Source organism: Equus przewalskii, chromosome 6 (assembly GCF_037783145.1).
Source record: "Equus przewalskii isolate Varuska chromosome 6, EquPr2, whole genome shotgun sequence".
Classification (NCBI taxonomy): domain Eukaryota; kingdom Metazoa; phylum Chordata; class Mammalia; order Perissodactyla; family Equidae; genus Equus; species Equus przewalskii.
This window is the reverse complement of record NC_091836.1, coordinates 5384424-5406615: the sequence shown is the minus strand read 5'-3', so window position 1 is coordinate 5406615 and position 22192 is coordinate 5384424. Positions and strand designations below refer to the sequence as shown.

The window sequence follows — 22192 nt, the reverse complement described above, 5'->3', positions numbered from 1 at the left end:
CACAAAGGAATATTAATCAGCCTTAAAGAGGAAGGAACTCTGACACCTGCACCAACATGGGTGAACCCTGAGGACACGATGCTCAGTGAATAATCACAAAAGGACAAATCCTAAATGATTCCACTTCCAGGAAGTCCCTAGTCATCAAACTCACAGAGACAGAAAGTTAAGATGGTGCGGCCAGGGGCTGGGGACAGGGATGGGGAGGTAGCATTTAATGGGGACAAAGTTTCAGTTTGGGAAGATGAGAAAGTTCTGGAGACGGAGGGTGGGGGTGGTTGCGTAACAACAAGCATGTATTTAGCGCCACTGAACTGGACACTTAAAAACGGTTAAAATGGTCAATTTTCTGTCGTGTATATTTTACAATAACACTAAAAAAGAACCTTCAGGGCTTCCCATTGCTCTCAGGATAGTCTTGTGCATGAGTTCACCCTTTGGTCCCCATTCCGGGTCCAGCATGTGGCGGGGGCAGTGACCTGGAGCCCCACCAGGCCTGCACCCACAGTAGGGGCTCCAGCTGGGGGCCTCCAGGGGCGCGGGTCCAGCCAGAACCCAGCAATAGCAACACCTGATGAGGCACGAACTGTCAGCAGCCCCACTTCACAGACGAAGCAACTGAGGCTCAGAGAGGTTCAGGCACGAGCCTGAGGCCGCCAGCAAGAGGCCAGACTGGGGTTTCACACCAGGCCGTCTGCTGTCACAGTCTAAGCTCCTAACTGACACGACAGGACAGTGAGAGTGAGGGGACAGTAGGGACGGGCTCCTGCTGTGTAACCTCAGCTGAGCACACAGTAGGGGCAATGTGTGGGAGCCTCTGAGAGTAACATTCTTGGCCCTGTGCATGCGTGTACGTGTGCGTGTGTAGATGGGGTGTCCTTCGGGAACTGGGCTCGGTAGTGCACCCAGTAGGGGCAAAGAGGAAACAGAGCACCTGCACACAGTAGGACCAGCCGAGGGGCAGAGGCTGTGGGAACCTGGGAGGGAAAATGAGGGGTGCCAGGATGCACCTGGGGGCATCTGTGATCCCCAAGGGGTGTACACGGCATGCAAATGCCCTGTGGTTGGAACCAGCGCTCAGTGGGACTACAAATGGATTCCGGGGTGGCACTCACAGAGGGGGAAGTGTGGCCTGAGGCTGGGCACACAGGTCATTGGACAAGCTCAACGCTGCTTCAGGCCCCCGCCCCAGCCATCCTGGGCATGGCAGGTGGGGCAAGGTGCCCCCTGAACCCAAAGACACCATGAGGCCACTTCCAAGAGGGGAAGGTTTATTGGAGTGACGATCAAGGGTCATCAGTGCATCACTGCCCCTCCCCTCGGGGGATGGGCAGTCCAGTGTGTGGGCCCTGGCGGCTGGGGGTTAAGGGGGACCCAGAAGGGTGGCAGGCATAGCAGCAGGCAGAGGGGGAGTGAGCCACCCCAACAGGGCCCGCCCCAGCCCAGCCCCAGGGGGGACGCTCTGAGGCCCTCAGGAGTCCACTGCAGAGCTCGGAGAGTCCTGGGGTGGACAGTGCCGGTGCCGGAGAATGGACTTCTCCTCCTCCTGCGGGGACAGGTGTGCCACGCACGCGTGTGTCACAGTGCACGGGCCACGTCCCTCAGCACGCGTCAGCCGTGTCACCGCCCGCGCCCATGGGAGCCCCCGGCCGCCGGCCTCACCCGCTCGGAGGCGGTGCTGGGGCTCGCGCCCTCGGGAGAGCCGCCTTCGTCCCGCGAGCATTCGGGGCCCGCCTCCTCCTCGTACTCGGTCAGGCAATCGGACTCCTCCCCTGGAAGCGGGGAGCAGGTGGAGGTGAGCCCGGGCTGCCATCTCCCGCCATCTCCCATTGCCCCCGGCCCAGCCCACCCTCCGGGGGTGCCCTCAGCCCCCACCATCAGCACAGCCATCGGAAACGTAGCTCGTGGGGGGCTCGATCCGGGACACGATCTCGGCCAAGTCGGTGAAGCCAGAGCTGGGGAAGGCCAGCACCTGTGGGTGATGGGGGTGAGGTTCTTGGGGGGTCCAGGGGGTCCTGGGGTGTCTCGGGGGCTCAGAGCTCCCCTGGGGGGAGCTCTCTGGTCTGAAGAGCTCAGTGAAACCCAGGGAAGTCTGGGGTCACCTGGGATTTGGGGGAGACCCAGGGGGGTTGGGGGGAATCTGTTGTCAGAGTGACCCCGTCAGGGAGGTCACGGGCTTACGTCCGCACGGCGGCTCTCATTGAGGTCAGCAGACCGCCGGTCAGTGAGCATCTTTTCAATGATGTCGCTCCGGCTCCAGACCCCAAACACGGCCTTCCCGTACTGGTAGCCCACATCCTGCAGGAAACGAGGAGGCTGTGGCCACGCCTGCAGCCCCCCAGATGGTCTTCTCTGCCTCATCCTCTCTGCTTAGCCCCTCTCTGTATGCCCTTTCCCTGGCCCTTCAGAAGTCTGACGCTCTGGGGGAGCTGGCATTTGAGACTAAACCTACTTCCGAGTCAGCCCTAAGTAGCACGTTCGTCCCATGTCCCCCTTCCTGTGCCACTGCCAGACACAAGCAATCCATCTTCCCACATTCTTTCCCACTTAGCCCCATGCAGTGTGCCAAGTACCAAATGGCACAGGATGGTGGTGTGCAAGCTTACTGCAACGTCTGCAAATATGGGGTACATGCATGGATATCACCACCTCCCACGCCTGTAACAGACATCACTAATCCATCACAGCATGATTTCCCAGTGAACCCAGAAAGGGCTCAGACATTCTTACTCAGAGCTCCAGGCAGCAGCTGCTGATCAATTTCTGTTGACGTGAGCTATGACACATTTTTCAGGGCCAGTAGCACATGGCACATACTGCTACATTGCTCTCTGAGACTTGTGGCAGACATTACTAACCGACCACTGTTCCTATCCCACCAATGCAGAAACAGCACTAGAAACCTCTACCCAGTGCTTGAGGCAGTGCGGCTGGCACACCATAAAAAACTTAGTTCTTATATAGCACATGCCCAGCCACATCCCCTAACCACACTCACTGCAGACATCACTAATCGATCACTGATCTACTCCCCACGGATCCCCTTTGGGAATGGAGCCTCAGAATCCTTCCCATCGTGTTCCTCCGGGCTCTCAGTAGTAAAGCTCTGCCAGCCCACCATACTGGCACCGTGTAGCTCCAAGCCGCTCACATAGATCTGGTCGAACTTCCCGAAGTCCATGGTCTTGAAGCAGTCGATGGGCGGGCGCAGGTACTCGCAGTAGGAGCTGGACTTGACGACCTCCAGCTGCCGCACGCACGACACATAGGCCAGGCGGGACTGGATCTCGGCCATGTCTGGAACCTTGATCTTGTCTGCCCAGGGGTTCAGCCGCTTCCACAGCAGCCACCAGCCCGACAGACTGTCCCCGTAGGTGCTGAGGTCCGTCTCGTCCTGGCTCCCAACGTCGATGGCGATGACCGTCTTGGCACCCATGCTGCGGGCGATGTCCGCTGTGGGGCAGGGGGGTCAGTGGGTGGCTCCCCACTGGGCCCGGGGTGGGGGTGTTCAACCAGCTCCACCAACACCATCGTGCAAATGGGCACGCAAGAGGAAAACCATGCAAACACCGTGCAGGCCCACAAAGGGGATGCAAATCGATGCCAGTGACGTTGAGGAGATGGGCCAAGGGGTTGGGGCTTTAGGTCTGGGGAACCAGGGCCAGAAGGATGGAGGAGATGGAGGCAGAGGGACAAAGTCGCTGGGAGGTCAGACATGGAGGTGGGACAGAGAAGTGGAAGGAGAGCGACGCAGAGAGACAGAGTTGTAAGGACACCAGGAGACAGAGAGAGGCAGGGAGACAGAGGGCGGGAACACTGACCCAGAGAGAGAGATCCAGGGGTAAAGACAGCAGGAGGCAGGGCGTCCAGGTGGAAAGAGGGACCTCGGGGCTGAGACAGGGACAGAGAGCAATGAGGAGGGACGAGGAGGTTCGGGGAGCAGGACAGAGCGGGTGATGGATGGGGTGATGGCCCAGTGAGGTGGGTGGTGTGTCTGCACATCCATGTGCCCCACTGAGGGTCCCTGAGTGGGTATGGGGGAGCCCGGGGGAAGGGGACAGCGTCCTATAGCCAGGCTCAGCCCCCAAAGACACCTGACTGTGCCTGGGGCCCTCACGAGCTTGTTTGTGCATCTGTGTGTGTCTGCACACATCCCCATTGTCTGTGTGTGTCTCCTCTCCGTGTGTTAATACACACCTCTGGGTGTGCCTACCTCTCTGTACACCCACCCACACCTGTCTGTATTCATTGCAGTCCACATGTGCCTAGATTGGCGTGTGTATACATTTCCTTGTGCGTCCAAGTGTGACTGTCCACCTGTGGGTCGTACACACCTGCTCACTCGTGTGTGCTGGTTTTAGTGCGTGTGTCTGTATGAGCACCTACGGCAGGAGTCAGCAAGCTCTTTCTGTAAAGAGCCTGAGAGAGGGTAACTTTGGCTTTGCAGGCCACATGGTCTCTGTCGCAACTACTCCACTCTGCTGTGCAAAAGCAGCCGCAGGAAACGTGTAGACGACTGGGCATGGCTGTGTGCCAATAGAACTTTATTTACAAAATCAAGCAGGGGGCCAGATTTGGCCTGCAGGGCGGAGTTTGCGAGCCCTGGCCTATGGGACCTCGAGTGCACAGGCAGCTAGGGCAGGTGTCTATTTGTGGGCATGTGCTTCTGGGCGCGTGACATTCCAAGCTGCAGAGCCACCCGCCTCTCACCTGCACGTGTCAAGTCAGTGGGTGTGAAAGAAACCATAACTTGGTCACGTCGGTGCCTCACCTGTCTGCGTGTGTACACTCAGGCACACCTGAGGGAGCTGGCGGAGTGAGTGTGGATAGACAGCTGTGGGAAGACGTGCCCTATTTCGCCAACGAACATATTGACTTGTGCACGTGTGTCTGACCATGTGCACACAAGTGAGTGAGGACCCTACCTGCCACGTGAGCATCTGCAAGAATGTGTGCGTGTGAGCAGACATGTAGCTGGTGTGCACGCAGAAAGATGACCCATTTTATCCTCATCTTTCCTGCCACGCATGTACACACGTCTGTGTGTGTCTTTTTGTGTTCTAACATAGCACGCGGGTACACTTTTCAACTGCATGCCTTCCTGTCCTTGGGCACACTCACACATCTGCCTGCACACCTGAGTGTGCATGTGTGTGCGTCCGGAGCCCTGCGCAATCTGCTTGTGCGTGTGTCCTCCTGTGTGCCTGTCTGCCCGTGTGCCTGCCCGTGGCCCTCCTGCCCGTGTGTGCGCCTGTGCATGTGTGCGCGTGGGCAAGCGTCAGCGGGCAGCCACTTGCCTGGCAGGTTGTTGATGTAACCGCCGTCCATGAGGAGGTGCCCATCCTTCGGGTCGCACAGCGGCGGCAGGTAGCCCGAAAGCGTCATGCTGGCGCGCACGTATCGCCACAGGGAGCCTGCCCGGCGGGACACACAGACACAGACACAGACACGCACAGACACGCTCAGACACTCTCGCAGGCCCGGCCAGCCTGGTGGGCTTGCTGACCTGGCACGTTGTTGACGTAGCACCCGTCCACCAGTAGGTGCCCGTCCTTGGGGTCACAGAGCGGGGGCAGGTAGGGGCAGTAGGAGGCACTGGCCCGGACGTAGCGCCACACGCAGCCTGCGGGGATGGCGTGAGGGCGTGAGGCGCCCAGCTAGCTTCACGGCCCCCCACCCTTAGGGACAGACATACCTGGGGCCTCCAGGGCATTAGTGGGTGGCAGTTAGTGGTCGCAATTAGGCCAGGGTGGATGGTCACTCGTGTTAACAGTGTCCCAGACGCTCAACTGCCCTCCCTGTACCCCCTCCCCACGCGGCCACGGTGCCTGTGGTGGGGCCAGCCGGGGGCACCCACCATCTTTGTGGACACGCATGGCCGAGGCGGTGATGTCCGTGGTCACGTTAAAGTATGGCAGCCACAGGTCCTATGGGGACAGGGACCAAGGTAGGGGAGGAGGGGGGACCCCTGTGGGGAGGGGTGGGGGCAGGGCGGCCGTGGGGGGAGGGTGCACCTCAATCTGCTTGTCCTGGAAGACTCGGTGGATGCTGCGGTTGAAGGCGGACCCCGTGAACATGGAGGTGACGGGGTAGGTGAGGTCCAGCACGGGCTCCAGCACCGACGTCATGCTCTAGGGGCAGGGGGACCGGCTGGGGTCAAACAGGAGTCACTTGGGGTCACCAACTGGGAGTGAGCAGAGAGCACTCAGGGACGACGACGTGGTCACCGAGGGTCAAACAGGAGTAACCCAGGGCTGCTAACGACGTGGTCACTGAGGCTCTTGACTCTCAAGCTGAGTTGAGGACTAGGGTCAGTAGCCACGAGGCCACAAGGGACCACCCAAGGTCCAGGAGGTGTCTCTATAAGGGTCCGGGGGGGTGGGTTCACAGATTAAGTCAGCAAGGGCCAGGGGAAGCCCAGAAGCCCCTCCGGGATCAGGTTTCAGGGTGCTCCTGCGGTGGGGTGCACCCCCCAACACACACCTTGGCCCACTCCCGGGCCCGCTGCTTAGTGCGGCTGGCACTTCTCTCCTCGGCGTACAAGGCTCCGATGAAGGAGCCGATGGACGTGCCGCCCACCAGGTCCACGGGGACCCCGGCCTCCTCTAACGCCTTCAGCACTCCGATGTGTGAACAGCCTCTGCAAGGGCGAGAGACCCAGTGACCCTCGGGGGATGCCCTAGGCCCTGGCCCAGGGGCTCCCCTTCTCCTATTTCCCCCACTGGCAAGGAACGAGGTGCTAGCCCCGTTCCAAGCTCCAACGGGGATCTCCTCCAGGGGGCAAGCTCCACCCATCAGACATTGTGGCCCCGCCCCACAGGGTGTGCCCAGGGGCAAGCCCCGCCCCCAGTGCCGGCCCCACCCTCACCTGGCCCCGCCCCCGCCCAGCACCAGCGCGATGGTGTTGCCTGTGAGCACCCGCGCCAGGCGGGAGAAGTCGCTGTGCCGGTCCGCGCGCCTCGAGAAAACCTTCTCATAGAGCTCGTGCTGCGGGGGGTGAGGGGAGGGAGACGTGACCTATGAGGACGTGGGTGCAGGAGGCGGCATCTGGACCTCCACTGAGCCGCCCCAGCCCCGTGGGCCTCTAAGCCACGCCCCCAGTGGCCACGCCCCTGAAAATAGGGAGGGTCCCTCTCCAAGCCCCCTGCCCTCACCAGCTTGGCAGGGCTGCGGCGCGAGAAGAGGCGGCGTGGACAGCGCAGGTGCAGGTGCCCCGAGCACCAGCTGCGCATGTTGAGCCACTCCACGGTGCGCGCGGGGCCCGGGCTCTCCTCACGGTGCAGCAGGACCAGCTGCTTGAGGGCGCGTACCGCCGTGTTCTCCAGCATCTGCTCCAGCTGCGGGGGAGCGGAGGGCGGAAGTCACCAATCACCGATCATTCCCTCCCCGCCCCCCCGCACCTGGCTGAGCTGGGGTCCCTGGTCGCCTAGCCTCACCGTGACGGTGCACGTGGCCCAGCGCAGGCACAGGAGGGCAGGGGATGGGGTCCCGGGAGTGGGGTCACTGTGCATGGTCTCCGGACCTGGCCGAGAGTGGGCTCCTGGTCACCCAGGCCCACGATGAGGATGCAGTCGGCCTGCCGCAGGCAGCGCACGGTCCAAGGCGTCAGCGACGTGTCTGTCTGGTAGAGCACGATGCGGTGCGCGTCCTCCTGCTGGGCCAGCCACCCTGACAGCCGGAACTCTTGGATGCTGGGGGTGGAGCGGGGGAGCATCATCCTCAGGCTGATCACGTTTCCCATGCTCCCCAGAGACCATGTAGCTAAATTGCTGGGGGCAAGGAGACTTAGACACCCAAGCCCCCACAGCATGTCTGTGCCCTTCAAGAGTGGATTCACCCCATCGTCTCCCCAGGGACCAGATGAGTGGGACAGACGCTCCTTGTTTCACAGCCTAGAACCCGAACCAGATCTGAAGGGATCCTAGTAACTCACCTATCCAATGCAGAGGCCCCCAGGCGCGCCCGGATGATGTCACTGTTGAGGAGGAGTGTGGGGCCTGGGGATGGATGAGGAAGGGGAGTTAGGAACCCAGGTCAACAGAGCTGGGGGCCTCTCCCATCTCCCAGAAGAGAATACCCCACCCCACTCCCCACTGACCCACTCAGGCATGTCCACTCATTGGCCAACACCCCGCCCACACAGACCAATGGCCAGTCCCAGTGACCAATGGCCTGCCCTCGCCCACACCCCTTCCCCCGACTGACCGATGGCTTGCAGTGCATGCTGCAGCTCCAGCATGAAGGCCACCATGGGCACCTCGGCACACACGGGCAGGACTGCCACTGTTGCCAGGTTACTGGCTGGGTTGGTGAGCTCCGAGTGGGCGGGGACGCCTAGCCCCGAGCCTGCCGAGACCCCAAGGGATGAGATTGGCTGGGCAGTCCTGTGTCTGCCTCCTCGTTCTCAGAAATCCCTGCCCCCCATCCCCCAGCTGGGGCTCAACAAAGCCACAGCCAAGGTCACAGCCTCAGTCCGGGACCCACAGCCTCACCCACTGTCCACCGTCTTGATAAGACCTAGCCACCTGACCTTCAGCTGGGGCCCTAATCTCCTCAAGGGGACCCATTACACAACAACACAACCATTCTGATTCTCCACTCTTCCCGCGTGGACCTAATCGCAGCCCCACCCCAGTCTGGACTTGGTGCCTCTGTCCACTGAAGGGTCTTGAACACAAAACTAGGCAGGAATAAGTATGTTTTTGACCCATCTATTGCTTCCCAGCTTCTGCACTAACACCTTAGACCAAGCCACCAATCCCCATATCTTGCCTGGACCTCTCGCTGCCTCCTCCCCTCTGGAGGCTGCCTGTAAGTCTGAACAAGCTCAAATGTCTTTGCCCAGCTCCCAGCCTGACCTGCCCCCTGCCCCCGTTACTACCCCCCACCCCCACACTTCTTCCTTGAAGTGTTTCAAAACTACCAAGGCCTGTGTGCAGAGCCTCTGTAGTTCTCTTCAATGTCCGGCCCCATCTCATTCATCAAGTGTCAACTCACTGTCCTCAGAAAAGCTTTCTCTTCTCCATCAAGACCCTCTTTTGTGCTCTGGACAGTACACATCTGACATTGCACTCTTCCTTTGTAATTTTAGAATTACGTCTTGCCGGCCAAGCTGTACACCCCTCTCAGGACCCCGTCTGTCCTGTGTACTCTCCCACCCCGTGCCTAGCACGGTGCCTCCTAGCACTTACTACGGGCTCTGAAACTTCCTTTCCTGCAGAACATCAACAGAGGGGCTCTGGGAGGTCCAACATCTCAATGTTTCTGCCCCCACGGCTGCCCCAGGATCGTCAAGGGTGGCCGGGGCAGCCGGATGGGAGAGAATGGGCATCTGTGTACACAGTGCGGGACTGGGGAAGAAATCCGTCCGGGAAGACCCTGGGCATGGCGGGGGCGGGCGGGGGGGTGCGGTTCTTGGCCACAGTTCACCCCCGCCCTGCCCCAGGGGATGCTGACATCAGGGCTGACGGGGCAGAAGCCCCTGGGGAGGAAGGGGCAAAGAAATTGCCCGGCTGGGCCAGGGTCGGGTCGCCATAATGTAGACCCTCAAACCCATTTTTTGGCAAACCTCGAATCTGACTCCATTCGCCAGGGAGACCAGCATGTGCCGGGTCAAGAACTACACCTCCCAGCATGCCATGGGCAAGGGAACCACACCTCCCAGCACATCGGTAACTTCAGAAGCCGCTTCCCAACATGCCATGGGCCCCAAACACCACTGTATGGACTCAATTTCCCAGCATACTCTGGTCTAGGACTCCGTTTCTCCGTATGTTCAAGATATGGACTCCATCCGTCAGCAGGCCCTGACCCCCAGAACCAAGCTCGCCGATAAGGCCTCCGCCCCTCAGCACGACTGATACCTTCCATTCCGTAACCCAGCATACGCTGGGTCTTGGGACTCCATTTCCCGGCATGCCCAGGAACCCAAACTCCCTCCCCCAGCATGCACCGGAACTCCGGTCCAGCTTCCGGCTTCAAACCCCGCCGAGAGCCGGACTCCGATTCCCAGCCTGCCCTGGGGTTAGGGCTCCCTCGCCCCACACGTCCCAGGCGTCGGACTACATCCCCCAGCATTCCCGGGGACCGGCCGGCTCTCACCTGGGAAGGGTCCTTGCAGCTGCTGCAAATTCCCCAGAATTTTCTGGCTCAGCAGGTGGATGAGGCGGGTCACCACCTGCGGCGTCGGAGGCCGGCGGTCCAGTGAGACTGGAGGGGCAACTGTGCGAGTCCCACCCTTCCCTCCTCTACCGGGGCGCCTGGGTCCCAGTTACCTGAGCCCCACCCCCGCTCGGGGACTCCACCCCCACCCTGACCCCGCCCCCATCAAGAGAGCAGCCCACGTCCCGTCGGCGCACCTGCGGGTACCGACGTTTGATGTGGCCCAAGGTGCCCTCGGGGAGTTTGGCCAGCTCCGTGTCGCGCACTGCGTGCACCGTCGTGGCGCGCGGCTGCCGTGTCAGCGCCTCCACCTGGGGGACCGTGTGCATGACCCGGGCTGCGGGGGTCCGGCAGGCCTGAGACAGGTAAGGGGGAGGCCGACCGCGGGGAGCAGAGAGGAGGCGGTACCGCCCCATCCAGAGAGTCCCCGAGATGGGGCTGGAGGGCACCAAACCTCGCTACCCATTGGGGCTGCCAGGAGAGGGAGAGGACAGGCATGCGCGCCGGGCGGGGGACCCTCTTCTGATGGAGAGAGATCTGGGGACGGAGTCAGATCAGATTCACCCCACGGAGAGGAGCGGGAAAAAGGGACTGGGTGAGGTCAGAGGTCGCGGGTCTCGTTCACCGCCCCAGCAGGTTCCCCGAGATGACTTGCGTGCTGGGAGGAGAGGGAGTCTGGCCTGGGAGAGGTCAGAGGTCGGTGGGTGGGGCCGCGCTCACCACGCCGATGAGGTCCCCGCGGCCGTACTCGCCCACCAGCTCCTTCTTGCCGCTGCCGCGCTGGATGACGCTGCGCAGCCGCCCGTTGAGCACGATGTAGGTGCAGTCGGAGCGGTCGCCCTGCCTGCGGTGGATGGGGGGTCAGGCTCCGGGCGGTCGTAGGCAGAGCCGGGGCGGTGAGGTGGGGGCGGGGGCTGCACCTGTAGAGCGCGCGTCCCGCCTCCACCGACGTCCAGTCGATGGCGAAGTCCATCTGGCGCACGAAGGGCGACATCCTCGCGGCCACCGTGTGCGCGGCGCTCAGCACCACGCTGGGCTGTGCGCGCATGATCCTGTAGGGGAGGGCGGGGGTGCATGGGCCGGGGGCGCCTGCAACAGCCCTTAGGGAGCAGAGAGGGCGGGTGGCGCCCTGGAGGTGCGACAGTGAGGGCTCAAAGCTGCGCTGGAAAGGCAGTGGTGTCCAGAGGCACGGCCTCTCCCAAGGCAGAATGGAGTTGGTCAGGGCCCTGCGAGCGTCACTCCCCCCCTAACATGGGGCCCAGCCGTACTCGTAGAAATCAGACTTGGAGATCCGAAGGAAGGTGCAGTCGCGCTGGGCCCGCAGCGTGAAGATGAGGGGCTCGCCCGTGAGCACCGCCAGCTGCCCCACCAGCTCCCCGGGCTGGGCCACGAACAGGCACACGTCCTCAGCCTTGTCGATCATGCGCTGGTAGACGTGCAGGCAGCCCCAGAGCACGAAGTGCAGGCTGACGTCCTGTGGAGGGGTAGGAGCCAGGAGATGGACACAAGGGCAACCCTCCCACCTCCACCTCACATCTAGGCACTCTACTGGAAGGGCTGAGGAAGAAGTTAGGAGGGAGTGAAGGCTTTGGATAGCTCTTAGCTGAGCAGCATATGTACCTATACTTCTATTCAGCACTCAGGGCAGACATTGCTAATGGATCACCAAACTCAGCCCAGGTTAAGGCCCATGAATTAACACAGCCAGCAAGAGGCTGCAAGGACTGGTTATACAGCACCCTGGCTGAGCTTAGATCCTCTTTGCCTCTGCTGGGTAACTGGATACCCACATGGAAAAGAGTAACGTTGGGTCCTCACCTTATACCATATCAAAATGGATCAAAGACACGAATGTACAAACTAAAACTATGGGGCCGGCCCCACGGCCGAGTGGTTAAGTTCATGCACTCCACTTTGGTGACCCAGGGTTTGCTGGTTTGGATCCTGGGCACAGACCTACACACCGCTCATCAAGCCATGCTGTGGTGGTGTCCCACATGGAAGAACTAGAATGACCTACAACTAGGATATACAGCTATGTGCTGGGGCTTTGGGGAGAAGAAAAAAAAAGGAAGATTGGTAACAGATGTTAGCTCAGGGCCGATCTTCCTCACCAAAAAAAAAGAAAAGAACTAAAACTATAAAACTCTTAGAAGAAGATGTAGGGGTCAACGTTCGTGACCTTGAATTTGGCAATGGATTCTTGGCTATGACACCAAAAGCCCAAGCAACAAAATAAAAAATAAATTGGACTTCATCAAAATTGAAAACTTTTGGGCTTCAAAAAACAAACAAAAACAGTGAATGGGCAGGCCATGGGCTGGGAGAAAATATTTGCAAAATAGATATCTGCTAAGGGTCTTGAATCCAGAACAGATAAAGAACTCCTATAGGAGCTGGCAGGGTGGCATAGTGGTTAAGTTCACGGGCTCCTCTTTAGCAGCCCAGGGTTCGCTGGTTCAGATCCTGGGCACAGGCCTACACACCGCTCATCAAGCCATGCTGAGGTGGCATCCCATATAAAAGAATTAGAAGGACATACAAGTAGGATATACAACGATGTACTGGGGCTTGGGAGACAAAAAAAATAAATAAATAAGAGGAAGATGGGCAACAGATGTTAGCTCAGGGCCACTCTTCCTCGCCAAAAAAAAAAAAAAAAACCCTCTTACAACTCAATAATAGAAAGACAAGCCAATTTAAAAATGGGCAAAGGCTCTGAATAAACGCTTCTCCAAAGACAACAAATAAATGGCCAATAAGCACATGAAAAGATGCTCAAAACCATGAGTCACTAGGGAAATGCAAATCAAAACCACAATGAGACACCACTTCACACCCACTAGGTTGACTACGAGCAAAAAGTGTGAGGCTGTGAAGCAATCAGAATCCTCATACACTGCTGGTGGGAAGATAAAATGGTGCAGACGCCATGGAAAAGTCTGGCAAAAAATTTAAAAGGGTCCTCAAAGAGTTAAAAACGGAGTTGCCATAGGACCAGCAATTGGACTCCTAGATAGCTGCGTCCACACCGACATTTGTCCCCGGCTGTTCACAGCGGCATCCTGCGTCAGAGCCAAAAGGTGGAAATAAGCCAGCTGTCCGTGAGCGGATGAATGGAGACACAAACCGGTCCATCCGCACACTGGAATATTCATGAGGGAGCGAGGCCCTGACACAGCCGCGCCGTGGATAGACCTTGCCGACCGGGTGCTCAGTGAGAGAAGCAGACAGAAGGCCACAGTGTGTGATTCCATTGAAGGAAATGTCCAGAACGGGCAAATCTACAGAAACCCAAGACTAGGAGTTGCTTAGGGCGGGGGCGGGTGAGGAGGAAGGAGACGGACAGCGAAAGGGTGTGGGGTTTCTTTTCAAGGTGACGAAACTGTTCTGAAATTGATAGCGGCGGGTGGCTGCGCAACTTGCTGAATTCTACTCTTTCAATGGGTGGACTGCATACCATGTGGATTACATCTCAATAAAAGTATCACCAAAAAACCCCCCAAAAAACCGCTTTGCTCCCGTTCCCTTGTTTGACCCCGTCCCTGTTGACTTCCTTTGGTTTCCTAGAGAGCAGCGTTTCTGCCCACCACAGGACGTTTGCACAAGCACAGACGATTTTGCAAGAGTTTGCGTAATCCTTTGAGTGGAGTGTCTGTCAGAACTGTGGGCTTCCCAAGGGCAGGGGGACCCCGCTGGTGTTTCTAGCCTCTGCAGCGGGCAGCACAGGGCCTGGGAAATAGCAAACACTCACTGAGCAGGTGGCCCTCTCCTCTCTGGTTAGCTGCCCAGCCAGAGGCCTCCCTGTTCCACAAACTGCCCAGAGACAAAGACCCCTTCCTCATCCACCACACAAACCTGCCTGGCACCTCACAAAGCCCCAGTGAGCGCCAGAACACTGCAGGGACCCCTGGGAGGGCCACAGCTCCAGGAGACACACCCCCACACACATGCTGGAACCTTCTAAGGCAGAATTTCCAGGCTGTGTTTGGGATAGCAATGGGAGTTACTAATATTAGGCTGCCATTTGTCATCAGATTGGGAAACATGTTTCTTTCCTGCAGGACTTCTCAGAGCCTTAAATATGCTAATGATGTTCACTGGGAGCTTCGAGGAAGGGGAGAAAACAGCCAGAATCTCCCAAACGTATTTGACCCCAGCTTCCTTGTTTGTGACACGGGTCTTCCATGAAACACGCTTTGGGGGATATCGGTGTAAAGTGGGGTTTCTCAGCCTTGACACTACTGACATGTTTGCCTGGATCATTCTGTCGTGGGGGCTGTCCTGTGCATTCTTTCATCTCCAGCCTCTACCCGCTAGATGCCAGGAGCACCCTGCCAGCTCAATAGAAAATGTCTCGACATTGCTAAATGTCCCCTGGGGGGCAAAGCTGTCCCCAGTGGGAGACCACTGGGGTCAAGTTTCGGAAGGAGGCAGAGCAGAGTAATGTCCCTAACAAGGTCCTGGAGATGCCGAGAGGCCTCTGCAGAGCGGGGACCGTTAGCAGGCTGCGGCTGGGTTGGGACCAACAGTCTCCCAGATAAGCGGGGCCCAGGCCCTCCCACCCCCCCCGGAGCCACAGAGCACCCACACTTCCTCATCCCATCCCCAAGTACCCAGCTTCCTCTGCAGAAGGGACCCCGCCCCTGCAATGGTGGTACCAGCTGAGTCACCTGACCAAGCGACATGGCCAGATCCCAGCCAGCTCATAGGTGGGCCGACCCCCACCCTGCTCCCCGGGCCCAGGGCCTGTCACCCTTGCAGACCTTAGCGAGCTCAGGCCTGACCAGTTCCTCTTTAAGCCTCACCACGAGCCTAGCAGGTTTGACTCTTATTACCCAATTTCCCAGATGAGGAAGCGAAGAACTTTCTAGATGATGCGCCCAATGTCACACGGGCAGTCTGGGCAGAGTCGGGATCTCAAGTCCGGCCCCCTCCCTCCAGAACCCTCCTACCCTGGGCTTCCTGACTGGGGCCAGAGGTTGGAAAGCACAGACTGAGAGGTCTACGTGGAGGATCAGAGGTCAGAGAGAGAGGTCAGGGGTCAGGCTCACCTGGTCCCCCTGGCGGGCAATGATGGTGCCAGCTTTGGCATGATGCAGCAAGACTCGGCTGTTCAGGAGGGAGGGGTCCTGGCGAGGGAGGGGGGTTGAGTGGCCCAGCCAGACCTCCCCGCCCCCGACCTGTCCCCCAGCCTCTCTGGCCGCCCGCCCACCTCGATCCGCATCAGCTTGGCCAGCTCCCGCTTTGCCGCCTCAAAGATGCTGGTGGTCTGGCGGCCCTGGTAGGGCCCGAAGGGGCAGCCCCCCGTCGCCGACTCATCTTCGCAGTAGCTGTATTCACAGGCGCCGGCCGGCTGTTCCCGGGGCTCCTGGGTGGGGGTCTGTGTGGGGCAGGGCCTGTGACCTCCTCGCTCCCACCCACCTCCTCCCCAGGGGACTCCACCGCTGGCCAGGCCAGATCCAGCCCCGGGTCCTGGGAGAGGGTTAGCGATGGCTAAGGGAGACACAGGGCCTTACCCGAGTGGGGGCTGCCTGGGGCCCCCCTGAGGCCTCTTCCTGCAGAGACACGGAGATCCGGCCACGCTCATAGGCCATGTCGAAGTCCGAGCGGGGGCCGCCCTGCAAGCCTGCGGTGGGCAGGCGGCAATAAACGCAATAAGAATGAAGGACCCCAGCTGCGGTCTCAGCAATCGCTACCTATACGGCAGATACCACATCTGTGCAGACATTGCTAATCGATCACTGCACTCTCCCTCAGAATCCTTCCCAGCAAAGTCAGGAAGACACCATTGCGATCAGAACCCACAAAATAGTCACGAGAAAGGGCTCCCAGGGTTCCCTTTTCAAAGATAAGAAAAACCCAGGCGGGCAGGCCTGCATTCAAACCCAGAACCTTGACGGCCCCAAACCTGAGATGTCCACTGGCATGGAGATGCAGCGACTCAGCGGGGGGGCCAAGGGGGGTTCCAAGGAGGTGGGCTTCACTAGGTCCCCTGGAGAAGACACAGGTTCAGGCTCCTGCTCCCCAGAGCCAGCAGGTCTAGAGCTGGGGGTAGGGGGTGGGGAGCTGAGCGGGGCCTGGGGAGGGGTCAGCTCAGATCCCTGGGAACTGGGGGACTGGGAAAAGCAATTCCAGTGGGTCCACGGGGCAGAGGCCAGGGGTCCCGACAGGAATCGAACCCGGGTAACTAGTCAAGGGCTTCCCAGGGGAATGGAACTGAGACAGCGAATGGGGGCAAGAGGCTGGGCTTCCTGTGAGAGGGGGCTGGGCCAGCCTCAGGTCCCTAGGGGCCCAGGCAGGGTCCTCTTGGGTACCTGCAGGTCCAGGCAGTGGGGCCCCAGTGGGGTCAGGTGGCCGGCCAGGGGTCTCCCTCGGCTCCTCGGATGCTGAGGTATTGACCACCCGCTTGGAGCCCCGCACGGGGCTGGTGCGGGCTGGGAGGCCCGGGCTGGGGAAGAGGCGCAGGGGCTGGATCTCCTGAGGGCAGAGAGCACCCTTGTGGCACGTCCTGGGAGGCACGCGCCACACCCCCCTCCAGCTTTTGCTGCTTCCACGCAACTTACATGGCTGAAGAGCTCATTGGTCAGACCCAGGTAGTTGTGTAGGGCCAGGAAGGTGACCCGCTGCAGCCTCACCATGATGATCTGCAGGGGCGTGGTCGGGAGGGGGCGTGGTCAGCAGAGGGGCGGGGCCAGGGGCAAGGAGTGAGGAGCCGACCCTCCCCAACCGGAGCGAGTTGGGACCAAGCATTAAGTGGGGATGGGGAGAAGGAGATGGGGCGGAGTGAAGGTCAAGGTCAAGAGCAGTAAGGGGCTGGGAAGGAGCAGAGGGGCAGCCAGGGAGAAACCCACAATCAGGCGGCAGAAGCCTGGGAGATGGGGCACAGAAAGCTAGAAGGAGGAGTCAGGGGGTTCCCGAGGTCTGGCTGCTCAGGGCCCAGAAGCACAGCTCGAGCGCCTGCTGGCTGCTGGGTCCCAGCTCACAGGTGCCTGTGATGGCCCGGGCGGTGGGGGGAGGCCGAGGGCCCGCTGACCTGCACCACCCGCACCAGGCTCTCGGGATACTTGGTGAAGACATCGGAGAAAGCCTCCACAGGCAGCCGCAGCACCGTGGAGTCTCGGGCAGCCCGGGCGGACACTGTGCGCTGGGGGTGTTGGTGACCCTGAGGGTGTGGGGGGCATGAGGGGAATCAAGGTCAGGGGCTGGGAGCCCCCGCGTTGCTCCCCAAACTCTTCCCAACGCCAGTGCCCTGGGTGCGTCCTCCTCTCCAGCCTCCCCACCTCCACCTGCATCCTGGTCACTCACCGTGATGACATCCAGGATGCTCAGAAGGCTGTTGACGCTGTCCCCGGGGACCACTTCCTTCACCACACACTCCTTCCCGTCCTGAGAAATGGGGAGGGGGGCGGGGGCTGCTGACCAGGACCGCCCCCACCCTGCCAACCGGCATTCCGCCCCCTGACCATGCCACTGGCCCTCGCCCTCACCCACCCCACTGGTCACTGATGCCCGGATCCCTGACCCCACCAAACCTTCTGACCAGCACCCATTTCCTGGCCATCACTGTCACTGCTGACCGTGTAGACTACCCCAGACGCCCTGGGCCCTCTGTGCCCGATTCCTGCACGTGCATCTCAGAAGACCACCAACTCTACTGCCCAACCACTGCCCAAGCTGCAGTGTCCCCGAGGGTGGGCCACTCACAGGCCCAGGCAGACAGAGCTCCAGCAGCCCATCCTGCACCACGTAGATGCTGGCATCCGGCTGGCCCGGCCGGAAGACATAGTCCCCCTGGCTGAGCCTCTGGAAGACCATGTGGCGGCAGAGCTCCAGGAAGAGTGGCTTCTCGAAGTGGCCCAGCACCCTGTGGCACGGCGGAGGGGAAAGGAGGGCGGCAGGCGGTCAGGTCGGCCCCCCAGCTCTGCAGCCCCCCGCCTGCACCCCGACACTGACCGGACGTTCTTGAGCATATAGAGCACCTCGGAGGGCAGGTGGGAGTTGGCCAGGTCGCCCTCCGTCAGGTCGGCCTCAAGCACCGCAGGTGGGGGCTCCTTCCGCTGGAGCGTTGGCGCCTCTTTCTGGATGCGCAGGATCCTGGTGGGAGGAGAGGGGCGCAGGGGAGGCAGGGAGAGGGCTCAGGCAGATGGGAGACCCCCCCATAGCCCTTCCTCCAGGGCACAGAGCAGGGTCAGCAAACTCTGGCCTGCTTGCCAAATCAGGCCCGCCATCTGTTTCTGTAAATAAAGTTTTATTGGCACACGGCCGTGTTCATTCATTGATGTATTGTCGGTGACTGCCTGAATGTTACAACGGCAGAGCGGAGTAGCTGCAGCAGAGTTGTATGTGGCCTGACAAGCCTAAGAGGTTTCCTCTCTGGCCCTATACAGAAAAAATTTGCTGATCCTGATGTAAAACCCTGTGATGGTCCCTCCACTAATCTGAGGCCCCTGAGATGGACCCTTTAGTTAGGCAGACCCCGACACACCTTCCAAGATATGAGCAGACGCCAGAAAAAGCACGTCTGTTCATCATGGGATCCCTGAAATAGCCCTTCCAGTAGTCACAAACTAGACTCCTGAGATAGCCCTTCCTCCCAGGTCTCAGAGAACCCTAAGATAGCCCCTTTGATGGTCACAGAGACTCCTGAGATAGCCCTCATTACATGTAGAGAATCCAGACATAGTCGCTGTGCTCATCATGGACCTGGAGAGCCCTTCCCCACGAGTCACAGTTACTACTGAGATAGCTCCTTCATTGGCCACAAGATCCCTGAGATAGACCCTCTAGTATGAGCAGACCCCTGAGTTAAACTAGCCCTTCCCCAGGTCACAGATGGCTGAGACAGCCCTCTGATGGTCAGGAAGACATAAAGAGGCTCCTCAAGGCTCTGCAGACACCGAGGCAGCCCCCATGATGTAGGAGACATGAGATATAAACCCTTAACTGATCATGGGAAATCTAGAGATAGCCATTCAACTCAAGTCATAGGCAGCTGTGTTGATCGTGGACAGTCCTGGGAAGTCCCCTTTGTGCGAAGACACCCGTGAGACAGAACTTCAAGTAAACCCCGGATGTCAGGAGACCCGGGCCAGCTCCCAACTTAGAGATGTCTGGGAGAGCCTTTCTCAGAGGCCCTGAGGTAGCCCTTTGCTGATGACAGAGCCCCCTGAGATGTTCTTCCTATGTTTCTAGTACAAGAAAATTCTTGAAATAACCCCTGAGGAACAGAAACTCCTAGAATAGCTCCTTAGTGTGGAAAAACCCCCAAGGAGGTGACATAGAGAGATGCTTTCTGATGTAGAGAGATTGCTGAGATAACCCCTAAGGAACAGACGCTAGAGATAGCCCCTCCAGCAGGTCACAGAAATACCTGAGATAACCCCACTGAGGCACCTCTGGGGTGGGGAGACCCACGAAACAGCCTATAAGGAAACCCCAGATGTAGACCCCTGCATATAGGACAAGGTGTCTGAGATCCCGACTGGAAAGCGAACAGCTCATAGATACCCCGAGGTGGGGAACATCACTGAGACAGCCCTCAGGGGATGGGGATCCCAGAGACAGCCCGTCTGGTGTGCGAGAGCTCAGAGATAGCCCCTCTGATGTGGGAAGACTCTCACAACAGTTCGTGGGGTTCAAAGAACCCTGAGATACCCCTTCGCTGTGGGATGATCACTCAAAAGGCCCCTGAGATAGCCCCCAGCGCCGGGTAGACCGAGCACAGCCTTACTTCTTGGCAATGTTGAGCATCTTAAGTTTCTTCTTCATGCGTGGCCGGGAAGTGGTGGAGACGGAGGTGTCCACCAGGGAAGAAGTGGATTGTGATACCTGGGAGGATTAAGGGGTGGGGGGAACGGGTCAATCGCCAGTTTAGACCCTAGCGAAGAGGCAGGCAGACCCAGAGGTCCTTATCGGGAAGGGAAACTAGGGGCCTCCGTGCGGTCAGCCCCGGGGCCCCAGGGGGTCCTAGACTCACCTTCCGCATAATCTTCCGGCCATAGAAAAGCACTTTGTCCCTCTTCCGGAATCGATACCGCGGGCCATCCGGGGCTGGGGTTTCTGGGGACAAAGCGGGGAGAGGGGCATTATGAGCTCTACGCAGACCCCACGCGGCCGGGAATGGGGATGCTGCGCGCAGACTCCAGCAAGTCCCATCTCTACCGCCTCAGGGCCCCGGGCATTTCAGCTCCCCCACCCCGCAGACTTCCTGGAGGGGCCCTCCGGGTCCTCACTCGGCACTCGAAGCCTCCGCACCAGCAGGAGGATGAGCACCGCCGTGACCAGCACCGCGAGTCCGGCCCCGATCATCACGCCCAGCACCTGCGGGACGAACGGCACTGGCTGCGCATCGCATGCCCGCCCCACCGAGTCCTCCCCGGGGGCCGGGACGCCCTGAACCCCATTCTGCCCCGCCCCCGCGGAGGTCACAGTTGGCCCGGGGCTCGGCGTCCCCATCTGCAGAATGGCCCGGCGCGGCTCCCTCCCCGGGGGCACCGCTCTTCCCAGCGGTTTGGCGGCGCGGGGCACGCCGGGAAACGTAGTTCCTCCCGAACAGGGGCAGCCTGGTCTCGCGGGGACGCGATGATGCGCGCTGAGCACGTCGGGAGTTGTAGTCTCCGCGGCGCTGCACAACCGCCCCAGCCCCTTACCATCCCTGTTTGCAGCGGGGCCTCCATCAGTTCTTCCTGGCTGGACCGCCCGTCTGGTAGACCGGAGTCCTGGGGAATAAGAAGCAGGAGGAAGCCGTGCGAGTCTTCACTCTGGGCCCGCCCCTCCCCTGCCGCAAGCCCTACAACCCTGCGTACCCGTCGCCTGAGCGGTTTCTCTGCTGGCCGGGGGACCGCAAGAGGGGCTCAGCGGAGCAGAGGGGTGGGGCACTTGACTTCCCGGCCCCGCTAGGACCCCACCCCGGGGCAGAAAGGCAGCCGACCGAGCATCCACTGTCAGCAGCCAGCGCACAGGTCCCCGAAGGGCACGGCTTCCTCCCGCAAGAGGCCCCCTTCCCGGCCTCTGCCCCGCGGGATTGATCACTCCTGACCCACCGACCCCTTAGGCCTCACCCTCGTACCCGCTGCGAAAACTGGACGCTCCACCCTTGGAAAACTGGGACCCGCAAGGCATGGGGCCCTGAGGCGCCTGATTCTCGGTCCAAGCCTGCCCCCGGGGAGATCCGGGGCTGGGTCGCGCGGGAGTGCTGGCGGGAGCTCCCCCACAAGGGGTCCTGGGGTGATGCTGAGGTCTCGGAAGGGTCCTGGGACGCTCAGAGTGGGGTGGGCTCGCAAGATGTTCTTGGTTGATGCTGGAGATTTACTGTCACGTATTAGTTGTTACGGGGTCCCTGACGGTGCGGAGCAGGACAGAGAACGATGCCGGCGCCATTGCTGGGAGATGTAACCATGGACACTGGAATTCCTGGGGGTCACTGGAAGTTACTGAGAGATTCTGAGGAGTACAGGACTACTGCTGGGGAAACCAGAAGCTGGGTGGACCCGTCCCTGGGGTCGTTCGAGCACGAGAGCGGGTCTAGGGAGGGCACCGGGCTCCCTGGAAGATACTGAGGAATGCTGAAATATGATTGGGACTTTTCTGGGAGGCCGAGGATGTTTCTGGCGCCACTAGAGTATTAATGGAAATTTGGAGGAGTCACTGGGCCCTTGAGACATTATCTGGAAAATTCACGGAGAGCTAGTCCCCTTCCACCCTAGAGCGCACCAGGCTACCTGCGCAGAAACACCTGCCGGGAACTGGGAGGAATGGGAGCATCACCAAGTCGGGGGCTACCGGGAATCAGGGGAGGACAGATCTTGGGAAAGCTGAGGGCTCGCTAACGACCCCAGAAGGGATGCCCCTGAGGAGGCGACGGAAACCCGGACTCACCCAGGGGCCACAGCCAGGGTCCACTCTGCGCCAACACGGGAGCGTTCCGCCCAGCGCCGCAGGCGCGGCCCCTTTAAATTATTCGCCGCAGCCCCGCCCCCGCCATGTTTGGAAGGTCGCGAGGGGCCGGTCACGCTGAGTGTGGCACCAC

The 22192-nt window shown here is 60.1% G+C and overlaps 1 protein-coding gene across 8 annotated transcripts; it reads right to left on the bottom strand.

Moving 5' to 3' along the window:
* Positions 1-1254: 1254 nt before the first annotated feature.
* On the bottom strand, positions 1255-22184 carry PNPLA6 (patatin like phospholipase domain containing 6). 8 transcript variants are annotated; one of them, XR_011540768.1, is made up of 35 exons: positions 22042-22153; positions 21233-21576; positions 20814-20882; positions 20397-20484; positions 20141-20223; positions 19895-19992; positions 18118-18258; positions 17869-18028; positions 17470-17550; positions 17198-17326; positions 16728-16808; positions 16479-16641; positions 16073-16156; positions 15681-15790; positions 15377-15544; positions 15216-15293; positions 11430-11635; positions 11082-11213; positions 10882-11005; positions 10359-10472; positions 10102-10177; positions 8206-8346; positions 7934-7997; positions 7523-7691; positions 7155-7337; positions 6869-6987; positions 6484-6640; positions 6015-6131; positions 5858-5927; positions 5298-5623; positions 3152-3453; positions 2182-2298; positions 1876-1972; positions 1663-1772; positions 1255-1546 (listed from the first exon to the last, which is right to left on the bottom strand). XR_011540768.1 is itself a non-coding variant. In XM_070622803.1 (35 exons), exons 3-35 carry the CDS (start codon positions 20838-20840, stop codon positions 1472-1474), a joined length of 3981 nt encoding a protein of 1326 aa, XP_070478904.1. In that variant the 5' UTR covers positions 20841-20882; positions 21233-21576; positions 22042-22184; the 3' UTR covers positions 1255-1471. The 8 variants fall into 8 exon arrangements, 6 of the variants coding, with proteins under 6 accessions (XP_070478904.1, XP_070478905.1, XP_070478906.1 ...); XM_070622803.1 differs by having other exon boundaries at positions 5298-5414; positions 22042-22184; XM_070622804.1 differs by having other exon boundaries at positions 5298-5414; positions 21233-21545; positions 22042-22184.
* Between the last annotated feature and the right edge of the window lie 8 nt (positions 22185-22192).

Coding starts and splice junctions, on each gene's coding strand:
- PNPLA6 (XM_070622801.1), bottom strand. CDS start 20,619: ATGGGGACGCCGAGCCCCGGGCCAACTGTGACCTCCGCGGGGGCGGGG. Junction 16,809..17,197: donor GCCTGGTGCGGGTGGTGCAG/GTCAGCGGGCCC, acceptor ACGCCCCTGCAG/ATCATCATGGTGAGGCTGCA. Junction 1,973..2,181: donor ATGAGAGCCGCCGTGCGGAC/GTAAGCCCGTGA, acceptor CATCACCCACAG/GTGCTGGCCTTCCCCAGCTC.